Below are 12,231 nucleotides of genomic sequence, written 5' to 3'. Positions count from 1 at the left end.
TAACATCTTATCAGGAGACAGGGTTTGAGAGCAGACAACTGGTCTGACCAAAATTTATTAGGAGGGAATTTCTTCATCCTAATAAGCCTGGGAGCGCTACAGGAGACCGGGGCTTATTTCATCCCTCAGTTACGATCGTAAAAGACAGCCGTCCCCAAAGCGGCCATTTCAGGGGCCTCCCCTCAGGGACACATTCTCTTTCTCAGGGATGTTCCTTGTTGAGAAAAAGAATTCAGCAATATTTCTCCCATTTGCTTTTGAAAGAAGAGAAATATGGCTCTGTTCCACCCAGCTCACCGGCAGTCAGAGTTTAAGGTTATCTCCCTTGTTCCCTGAACATTGCTGTTATTCTGTTCTTTTTTCAGGGGGCCCAGATTTCATATTGTTCAAGCACACGTGCTCTACAAACAATTTGTGCAGTTAATGCAATCATCACAGGGTCCTGAGGTGACATACGTCCTCCTCAGCTTACGAAGATTATGGGATTAAGAGATTAAAGTAAAGACAGGCATAGGAAGAAAGGGTATTGATTGGGGAAGTGATAAGTGTCCATGAAATCTTCACAATTTATGTTCAAAGATTGCAGTAAAGACAGGCATAAGAAATTATAAAAGTATTAATTTGGGGAACTAATAAATGTCCATGAAATGTTCACAATTTATGTTCTGCCATGGCTTCAGCCGTTCCCTCCGTTCGGAGTCCCTGACTTCCTGCAACAGAGGGGAGAGACTGTCTCGCTTACTGATGGCTTTGCCTCCCAGAGGGCATGGCTTGCCTTTGTTTCTGTGAGGTCTCCATACCATAACCCTTCTTTTTTAGTTGGGCTACTTTGAATGGATTAGTGTCCCTTTTAAGGAAAGCATTGGCTAGAATAGTTATAAATGCTTTCTAATTTGTTGCTTTAGGGAAATTAATTGGCCAGGTCTTAAAAATATTAATTACTTAAGAAGATAATTATGTGGAACTTATATATAAACACACAGGCAAACACACACAAGAATATATACACATACATACTACATACACATATATACACATGTATAATTTTAAAATGCATATATAAATTAAATGAAATATTGTGAATATTTTATATATATACATACATACATGTGTATACACACACACACACGTACATGAACACCCACAGGTGCATGTATATTTTCCCCTCTGAGAAGTAGAAAATATTACTGTGAGGCTCTCGGGCCTCAGTCTCACACGATGGTAATCATCTGTTTGCAAGTTGAAAATTTTCAATCCTTCAAACACTAACTGCCTCTAGCTTAACTCTCTTTAACTCTATCTAACCCTATCTTTCTTATTCTGGTAGCTCTCTGTCTCCTAAAAGACTTAAATATATAGACATGTGGCCCTAAGGATTTAGTGTGACTGAAAAGGATTGTATGTGAGCACATAAATATTTATTCTTCCCCTTAAAGGTTTTGAAAACATGAAAATAGTTCTGCTAACTCTCAGGTTTTTTGACAATAGCAATAAATACCTGTGCTCAGAGTACTAGTATTCATAATTTATCAATAGGTCATCTGTCAATCTGCTATTGGCCCAGAAACCACTGAGGCAAGACAATAAGTCCATTAATAAACATAAATATTATTCTACTAGTTGACCTCATGGAATTTCTAGGTCCAAGAAGCAAAAAGAATTTAGTTCATTCACTCATTCACTACATAAATATTCACCAAACATCTTACATGTTTCAGGGCAGGGTACTTTGTTTAGCACAAGAAAAAAAAAGAGAGAATCAGAAATGAATAAGCTAGAGAAAGTTCCACCTTAGAGACTGTGGTGTTCTGTCTCCAAAAATAAAAGATTAATTCTATTGCAGGTAAGCAGAAGCTTATGACACCAAAAGCAAGACATAAGGAATGTTCATATACAATTCAACATACATTCTTTGTTATCTACTCTGTGCCCATTAATCATAATGGTCTTGTGAGAAATATTTTGTAAATCCTTATTTTTGTGAAGCATGTAACAAAGTTTCATATTCCATTCTTGTTATAAAGACGGGGAAATATAGGTAGGGTATTTTAAATTGACTCACACTTTTAGAGTGAACTATTCAACAAATATTTGTTTTCCTGATACCATATACTTCCTGTTGTGAAATTATCTACATGAAAAAGACTAACTCTTGCCCATTTGTGAGTTTATAACCTATCATAGAAGGGAGCCAACTATGAACAGAACACAAGGCAGCAACTATTAAGTGGAATAAAAGATGTGCAGACAAATGACTGGAAGTTCAGAGGGTGGATAAATTGTTCTGGATGGTCAAGGAACACTAGGCATTTCTTATTTGAATTGTCTGTTATAGGAGAGGGAGAATTTCAAGAGAGAGAGATATGAGTAAAAGATATTCCAGCCAAGGGGATTATATGTAGAAATCCTATATGGAACAGAGAACTGTTCAATTTGCCTACAGACCGGCCGTATAGTTATGGTGATCTTGAACATCAGAAATTTGAACTTGATCCTGTAAGCCATGGGAATCAGTAAGGATTTTGGATTGGGGAAATGCACCTAGTGCTTATTGATGCACTGGTATTAGCTTGGAAAAGAGTCTGCACCGATCAGCATCTTTGTCATTTCTTGAATGAAGAAGTAAAAGGCATGGTGCCAGAAGAGGAAACTGAGGCTGGGGGAGATAACAACCCATGTCAGGTCACAAGAGCAGTTGACAGTATAATAGTTTGAACCAGGATGTACTACTCATGACTTGTTAGCAATCTTTACGCTGCTATATCTGATCTTTATCAATTTATTATGAGGCTAAGTCAGGAAATGTAATTTCTCTATTTTACTGATGAGAATGTTGAGGAGGTCAAGCCACTTGTTCTGGCTCATGCAAGTAAGCAGGACAGATGAGAACACAACTGCAATCATGAGTCTTCAGAACTCCTTACATTCACATTCCCCCATAGTGCCACGGACCCTCCTTTTCTTGTGAACTGGATAATCACATACCCACAGCCCCCTTCCTTTATTGATATCACCTTCAATGATTGAAGAAATGTCAACATTGGGGAAGAAGAACACAGGCAATACAAAGATGTTTTTTGTTTCTGTATCTAACCTGATCTTTATTTAAAAAAAAAAAAAAACAATGGAAACTTACAGTTGTTCTGCAGGAGTTTGTCCAGGGAATCACGCCACTGCAGGGCCTCGTCCAGCGAGGGTCTACATCAATAATAAGGAGAGAAAAGGGGTATGGCATAAGTAGGCATTGAACCACATGTACCAGCAATAACTACTTCCTGTTTCTCTTAGATGGAAATGATATGACTGCTGGTCTATCCTCAGGACAAGGAAGTTTAAATTATTTTCTCTCTAACAATTGGGTTTGATGAGCTGGGTTTGTTTTCATACAGCTTTATTGCATATCTTCATCTTTTTTGAACATTTTGGTTAGGTCTTTCCCTTTTTAAAAGTAGAGTTTGTTTGACATTAAGCTGTGTCTTGATAGTCTTATATATCCCATGAAAGTTGTTCCCACTGTGGTCTTTTTTCCAAATATAACTTCATGAAATCCAGTTGTCCCATTACAGAGATTGAACTCCTGTTCTCTGCCTCACCAATACTGCATGTTAACCACCTAATTGAATCAGCAGAGGGCATTGGGGTTCCACATCCACATCCCAAAGCCGTCTAATTAAGGATAGTGGAAGATGTGAGTGTATAATGCTTTCCTTATGTTGGGATTGTGATCACAACAAATTTACATGTTAAAAACGTAGGTGCATTTTTCCTACCCACTTAGAACAGGATCAGACTTTTTTTTAAAGATTTACTCTTTCTAATTAAAAAAAAAAAAAGAGTGGTTAATATATCCTGAATAGGAATGTCATACACAAATGCTCGAGATGCTGACTCAAAAAGGGAAGGTTATAGCCAACATATAATTTCTCCTTAGGCTGTTTCTATTTTAACATTTATATATGCAGAAACCCTGCAGCTATTTCATCTCAACCACCAATTTTTCTCTCACAGCAGGATGTGTCAAGTGGAGCTGGTATTGTCTGGGAAAAATGGCTGACTGCACACTCTTCGGCTCACCCGGCTCGAACTCTTGCATTATGATGTGAGTTCTTCATTGCCAAATCAAAACAGACTGACAAAAGCATTTACTAGAATATTAAGGCCATTTGAGGTGTTTTTCCTAAACTGGAATTTCCTAAGCTCTTAATTTGTTTATCAACTGTCCAGGCAATAAAAAAAAAAAATTCCTGCTTCTAATGTTTATACAATGATATTTCGGGGGGGGGGTTAATTATTCAGATTAGCAGCTTTGGTTGATATGACAGCTGCTTGTTCTACTTTTCATTTTGCTGTCCCAGGTGCAGAATCAGCCTCACTTTATTTATGTAAAGAGTCCAAGACAGCAGTAGGTTTTGGGCTAAAGTATTGTGAATAATCCCTTTACTTCTCTATTCCTCATTGCAGAACATGCATCAGTTGTGAGTCCTGATTATATGATTTTTCATAAACTTTTATGTGTTCACTCTTTGCAGGTTAAACTTGCCAAGTTGAGGGTAACAAACCTTGTGAAATAATCTTGGGTGATTTCTGTTTTGCTGGCTAGAAACGCAGGCATCATAGATGGCAAACATACTGATGCCTCAGAAATTTATTTCTAACACGTGAGCTACCCATCCCTCTTCCCATTTCCCCCGGCTAGTATAAAGGAGCACACGAAGAAAAAAAAAAATGGCATTAACAGGATGATTATAATTATGTCTCTATAGCGTTCTTGTCCATCTTATTTCTAACCAGAAAAGGACCTATCTACTAGAGGTCAATAACTCCCCTTGGCTCTTTTATATTATTGCAAGTGGAGAACTGTTTTATGTACATATTATTTCATACCTACATGTTCAGCACAAGGTCTTACACATCTTACCTTCTTCACTATAGTAGGTTCAATGTTTTGCACATAATAGACACCCACCAAGTCTCTATTCTTTGTTGACAGAAGCAGCAGGACATTAAATTATTGGACAAAAGAAAGTAGCTCAGAGCAAGAGGAAGGCTGATTTACTCACAGGATCTCCTGATTTTATAAATATTCTCATTAAATGAAATCACTTTCCTGCCCCACTTTTCCTCCAGTTAGTATAGAGGAGCAAAGGAAGAAGAAATGACATGAGCAGGTATGCCAAACTTAAGCATGTTATCCGATCTGATTTGTCCCAAATGGTCTTGTTGGAACCAGGCTAATGGTCAATAACAGCAGCACATCACAGCCAAGATTAAATTCCTGAAAAGGAAATGTGCAGAGCCCGCTTGGGGGTGAAATTGGTCCAAATTGATTTAAGGGCACAGTCAAGTAGGACACATCCCCCACAGCATGAAGCCCAGTGTTTTGATTACCAGCCTAGGAGTTAACAGAGGTTCATCCTGTCCTTATTCTCAGAATTTGCCAGTCCTCATTAGGTCTGACTTCTTTGGAAACAAGATAGATGCAGATCTAAATGACCAATAAATGTTCTGGTTTGCAAGGTCATAGCTGACCACAGAGGATGGGTATGGAGTTTCTGTGCGTGGGAGTGTGGGGGAGAGAGAGGAAGCTATTTCAAATGAAACTCAAAATAAACATTTATAGAGATGATTAACCACATGTTTTATAATGCCTAGTGTAAATGCCACCTGGCCCAGGAAGTGGCCATCTCTGCTGGAAGCGCTGTCTCTCTTTTTACTCTACTCTTACCGCTTTTACTCACTGAATCTCTCACATGGCAATGATGCACTCACTGCCAAAGGGTATAGGTTGTCATGCACAGAGAACTTTTCCCATTCCACCCTATCCTGTGGTGTACCCTTACAGCATCAATCCACCTTGCAATAAATGTGTGTCAGATTAATAAGTAAGTGAATGATGGTTTTGCCTTGAGTTAGTCTCGTTGATGAAAGCCACAAATAACCCCAAACTCAGATTTTAATGACCAGTCCCATGAACCATTATTACTGCTATTGGCAATGCTGGCACTTACTAGCTATAATCTCAAGTGCCTGTGGTTGGGTTTTTTGTTTGTTTTTGTTTTTTGTATTGTTTTTGTTTGATTTGGTTTTTAATCTGCGCAGTGCCTGGCACATACTTAAATGTCTTAAAAATGTTCTTACACATCGGTGCTCTTAACAAGGACAAGAAAATTCAAGTTATTTACTGTCAATTAGACGTGCCTAGTCCCCTTTCCCTTCCTGCCCAACAGTACAGTCTGCTTATGACCAGGCTCAAGTTTATGAGCATTTATTGAGCCCTTACCTGATAACCAGTGGTGACCTGAGCATCATGGTTGGGCATACAGACTTAAGAACAAGCAAAACATGTCATTTTTTGACATCCATATGCGGGCCTGAAATTGTACATAGATCTTTAGTCCTCACAACCAGGCTCACCCTAACCAGGTGAGCGTATGTAGGACAACTTTCTGTAACTGTTTTCCACTAGCACAGGCTAGGTACTGTTTATGTGTGGAGGTCATCTTTAGTATAAAATGATCACTACAACAACAAACCAGAAAAAGGGGTTAAAAATTGCTGAAATAGGCAGGGGAAAGGGAGACATTTATAATATAAAATAAACTATATGAATATCTATATCAGCTCCTAACATTTTACAATTGATGATTTTGTAAGCCATGATAACAGTTATCACAGACTAAACCTATGTAGTTGGCTAATGTTGTCTATTGTTTCTCAGGAGGACCTACAGCAGAGCCTTAAGGAATGCTCACATCCAGAGGGTGAGCAACAGTGGGAGCACTTAGAGAAAGAGATGGCAGGAGGGGAATGCAGGACTAGAAGTCAAGGAAGAGAGATTTAAGAGTAGGTCAACTGGGCTGGGCGTGGTGGCTCATGCCTATAATCCCAGCACTTTGGGAGGCCAAGGTGGGCGGATCACCTGAGGTCAGGAGTTGGAGACCAGCCTGACCAACATGGAGAAACCCTGTCTCTACTAAAAAATACAAAATTAGCCGGGCGTGGTGGCTCATGCCTGTAATCCCAGCTACTCGGGAGGCTGAGGCAGGAGAATCGCTTGAACCCAGGAGGTGGAGGTTGTGGTGAGCTGAGATCATGCCATTGCACTCCAGCCTGGGCAAAAGAGCGAAATTCTATCTCAAAAAAAACCCCCAAAAAACAGTAGGTCAACTGGTGAGCCATCAAACACTGCAGACAAGTCACAGATGGGGCCTTAGAAACAACAGTTCGGGTGAGGTAGTAAGGTTGAAGCTGCATAAGAAGGAGATACAGAAAAGACTGAAAGCCGTGAGTACAGACTTCTCTTTCTACAGTTAGCCAGTAAAAGTAAGAGAAAGGCATAGAAGCAGAAGGAGAGAAAGGTGGGGAGATAATTTTTCAGCATGGAACATGGGTACCTGTTTGCTCCTAGGGGAAGAAGGTCCACAGGGAAAAAGGGCTACTAAAAATGCAAAAAGGGGAACAGAGCTGTCTTTAGGGGGTAGGAATATAAGCACTTATTTCTGTTTTTCTCAATGGTCCTTTTTTTTAAAAAAAGTGAGAACTCAAAAATACATGTTAAAAAATAGAAAATGCTTTTTAAAAAATGGATTCTACTGATGTCAGTAACCCAAAGAATATGAGAAGGGTTAAAAATACCTCCAATCAAGAGAAGAATTATTTTCCCCTCTGAAAGAAGAACATGAGTTAAAAATACAGAGAAATTTTAAAGTGAGAGAAGAGAGAGAGAGACGGAGCTTATGCAGAACACAGTATTTCCTGTCAGATAAATGGCATAGAAAGTTGCCAAACATGAGGAGGTGGGATGGGGTTTATGGATTCAGAAGAGAATGGGAAACTTTTTTATCGGTCACTGTTGAAAATGCAATAGACACAGAATTATTCTCTAGGGATAAGAAGGAATTTTCCAAAACAATTTAGGCTTCTGGAGGAAGAAAGGGGATGGAAGACAAGAGAAGTAAATAATCCAATAAATGGTCAGCCCCAGTGTTTCTTCAGAACAGCTTCTCTCTGAATCCTTTTTAATATCAACAGTTTAAGGGTCTACGTGAATGTTAAAGCAGAGATTTAAAGCAGGAAATGTAGAACTCTATTTTTTTAAAGTTAATTCCAACGGATCAATAAATCGTCGCATTGTTTACTTCAAAATAGATGTTTTGATCTGTTGCTGCTATGAAATGTGGTTCTTACTCTCTACTACCGCTTGGTGCCTGCTGCTCCACACTGAATTAGCTTCTCCTTTTCAAATGCAGAAAACGCAATTATGCCTCACTTCCTGTTTAGAATCACTTTGAAGTAATAAAAAAAGAGAGGAATGGAAATATTCACTTAGGCTAATGGAAAAAGATTAAAAAAAGAAAAAGAATAACTCATCTCTTTATCTCCCAATCAATCCAGCTACATTAAGTTGAAGTCATTTGGACAAAGGACAGGCTGGCCAATTTACACAAATGTTCCATTTAAAAAGAGAAATGGAGGTTAAAGGGACTCCTATATTTTTACCACACTTCTGTGATATCATCAAAGCTCTAAGATAGCAGAGTGAAGGAATTTGAATGCCTTGGCCTTTTCTTCTTCCCATTTTCCTTTCTTGATTTTCATGGGTATCTCTGTTTTAATGGGAAGATGGAGTGTATCTGTCTAGGTAGTAACAGTCTCTGCAGCTAGCAGGGATGATGATGAACAATGGGAATGCTGGGAGTCGTGTTCCTGAGTTAAAGCAGGGCCAATGCACAGTGTGAGACCTGGATTCACTGCCATAACATCATGACTCTTTAGAAGTAATAGTTCCCTAGGATGCCTGAATTGACAGGAGGAATATGTAGGGAGAGGAGAATGGGGATGAGGGAGGACTGCAGAAATCCAATCAAGAATATTAATTTATGAATTGGGAAAAATACTTGGTAAATAGAAATAGCTAGTCAAGTGTTCATTCTTCACTTAAGTAACAGACTTTGTTCCTCTGTTGGACCTTGAGGGGCACTATCTTGGAGAAGGAACAATTAGGCTGAAATTGTCTGCCTTGTCCTTAGTATCTTTCTGAGGGTAATGTTCTCACATCCCCCTGCTGAGGAAGCAGCTTTAGATAGTTCATCAGCAGGTAAGCATCCAGGGCTCATAATTAACTGGATCGGGAGTGGTTACCAAGGCAGTAAATGAGCAGGTATTTTTACCACACTGCTGTAGTGGCTGGTATCATTTTATAAGTATGGTCTGTCTATTTTATAAGTATGTCTGTCTCTCAAAAATAAGGCAGAGTCTTATCTTTTATTTTTTAAGTATTCTACCTGTATTCAATAAGATGCTCCAGACATGAGATAGTTAAGAAAAAAAAAAGAGCTTATTTGCAAACCAACTCTCTAAGGGCTCTTATGATCCTTAATGAGTAATTGAAGGGGGTATTTCTACAGATGAGGAATGGTGCTAAACACTTGAAAAATAGCCATCCTCTGGAGGAAATGAGTGGAATCCATACTCATGACTCACTTCTGGGTCTTGGCTGGTTTCTCTGGCTTCTCATTGTATGGAATGACAAGGTCACCAACTGAGTCTGGCTTCTGGAGGAGAATTCCCAACTTGATCTTAATCTCCTTGGCCCTGAAAGAAGAGACACAAGGGGAAATGAGGACACCATATGTGCCTACAGATTTTAAGAAGAGATTTCTTCCTGTGTCAGAGAAACAAAAATATACAAAATCCCATTTCACTTTTATTTTTCTTGTGGCAGAAAGAATACTAATGCAGAAATTAGGACATGTAAGTTCTAATAAATAGCATTTATCAAGCTCTTAGTATGTCCTTCATTAATTTGCACTACATTTTAATCCTCATTATTGTTTTATATGTGTTCTCTCATTTTATATCTGCAGACACTATGGTACTATTTCCATTTTGCAGATGAGGTCACCAAATGACAGGAGTTTAAATAACTTAAGATAACCCAGCCAGTATTTGGTGGAGACAGATGTGAGCCCAAGCTGTCTGATGCTAGAGTTCCCAAGTAGAACTCTGCATGCATTGCCTACTAGTCTTCTGAGGGCTCTGGTCCTCACTATTATTAGATACATGACATTTGGAAAAAATGATCACTTTTTTTATTATACTTTAAGTTTTAGGGTACATATGCACAACGTGCAGGTTTGTTACATATATATACATGTGCCATGTTGGTGTGCTGCACCCATCAACTCATCATTTAGCATTAGCTATATCTCCCAATGCTATCCCTCCCACCTCCCCCCACCCCACAACAGGCCCCAGTGTGTGATATTCCCCTTCCTGTGTCCATGTGTTCTCATTGTTCAATTCCCACCTATAGTGAAAACATGTGGTGTTTGGTTTTTTGTCCTTGTGATAGTTTGCTGAGAATGATGGTTTCCAGCTTCATCCATGTCCCTACAAAGAACATGAACTCATCATTTTTTATGGCTGCGTAGTATTCCATGGTGTATATGTGCCACATTTTCTTAATCCAGTCTATTGTTGTTGGACACTTGGGTTGGTTCCAAGTCTTTGCTATTGTGAATAGTGCCTCAATAAACATATGTGTGCATGTGTCTTTATAGCAGCATGATTTACAATCCTTTGGGTATATACCCAGCAATGGGATGGCTGGGTCAAATGGTATTTCTAGTTCTACATCCCTGAGGAATCGCCACACTGACTTCCACAATGGTTGAACTAGTTTACAGTCCCACCAACAGTGTAAAAGTGTTCCTATTTCTCCACATCCTCTCCAGCACCTGTTGTTTCCTGACTTTTTAATGATCGCCATTCTAACTGGTGTGAGATGGTATCTCATTGTGGTTTTGATTTGCATTTCTCTGATGGCCAGTGATGATGAGCATTTTTTCATATGTTTTTTGGCTGCATAAATGTCTTCTTTTGAGAAGTAAAATGATCACTTATTACTGCCAGACCTCAGTTCCCTCATCTGAGGGAGGGAGTTATGATGAAGTTATCCATCATTTTAGATGTTTTTGAGCTATTTCCACCTATAAAATTAAATCATTCTACCTGATTATTTATTTCTTTCTAAAATTTTTGTTTCCAACTCCTTATCCATTGTTCCCTACGGCTGTCAGACTATCTTATGTGCAGTAAGCCTTGATAAATGAATACTAATTGCCAAACAACAAACTACAGAAGAATTTACTGCTTCTTTGTATCTTCAGTATTTTAGTGAGTAGACATGGTCAGAATTCTGGGTACTCCTCCATCATAGGATGCAACTATTTTCACACTCAGTTTTAAAACGAACCTTCTAATCTATCCATCACTTTATCACAATTCTAAACTAGAAAAGCACCAGGCAAATCTTAAATATTAATCCATAGGACAAGTTGTTGAATATTGGGAGACCCAAAAAGCTACCCTTTCCCGGTCACCTTAGCACTTTACCCATGCTTTTAAGAGAGGGTTCATCATATTGCATTATGGTCATTGACTTATGTTTCTGTTTTTCTACTTGGATATGAGAACTTTTTGATGGTAGGAATTTAGTCTTAAATACCTTTTAACCCCTGTGCCTAGCACAATGCTTGGCAACATAGTAAACATTTAAAAATATTTGCCAAAGTGAACTAAAAAATCTTGATTTTGTTCTTTACAAATCTGCTAACATTTACCTCCCAGTCAATGCTAATCATAACCAAAGTCTTAAAGAGATGTGGTGAAGTTCACATGGCAGCCAAATAGGATTTTACTATTGTACACATACTTTCCTCATTTGTTCACAGGGAGGCTGTGATGAGGCAATTTAAGTAAATGCCTAAGATTTGCAGTTACGGATATTAGGGAAAAAAAATGTAAGGAAACGTGTGGTAACTTATAAAAACTCCATAAATACCTAATTATAACATATTTTCCTTTAGGCTAGTAAACATTTACTATGTTTTGAAAACTATGTTTTAGAAGCAGTCATCTCTACAGTGTCTTTTCCTTTTCATTTTGTTCTGCTTTCGCTCTTTCCCTAAGACCCTCTCACTGACTAAAGCCAACTCAGGTCCCACAGGACCTCAGATCAAGCTCAGCATGGCATTAGGGTAAAAACTGGGACTGTTCTGCTGAGGGAGCTTATATAACATTGTGAATTAGAATAAGTGTCGCTTTAATTCCAGGCGTTGCAAGTTACTTAAATTATTTAATGTTTAGTTCTTTTGCCTAGAAATTTGGACTGATAAAATAGTATATCCTAAGACTTTTTGAGATGATTAAATATACTAATGCATATGA

The 12,231-nt window shown here is 38.5% G+C and overlaps 1 protein-coding gene across 1 annotated transcript in view; it reads right to left on the bottom strand.

The window, feature by feature from the left end:
- RGS5 (regulator of G protein signaling 5) overlaps window positions 1-12,231 on the bottom strand; it is a 61,157-nt gene that overhangs the window by 16,656 nt on the left and 32,270 nt on the right. Inside the window, exons 2-3 of the mRNA XM_003258790.4 lie at window positions 9,484-9,594; window positions 3,137-3,198 (exon numbers count right to left, since the gene is read on the bottom strand). Of these exons, the coding sequence (XP_003258838.1) occupies window positions 3,137-3,198; window positions 9,484-9,594 (173 nt within the window). The remainder of the gene's footprint in view (window positions 1-3,136; window positions 3,199-9,483; window positions 9,595-12,231) is intronic.

This window comes from Nomascus leucogenys, chromosome 12, assembly GCF_006542625.1.
Source record: "Nomascus leucogenys isolate Asia chromosome 12, Asia_NLE_v1, whole genome shotgun sequence".
NCBI lineage: Eukaryota > Metazoa > Chordata > Mammalia > Primates > Hylobatidae > Nomascus > Nomascus leucogenys.
The sequence above is the reverse complement of the archived record's forward strand: the minus strand, read 5'-3'. Positions and strand labels throughout refer to the sequence as shown.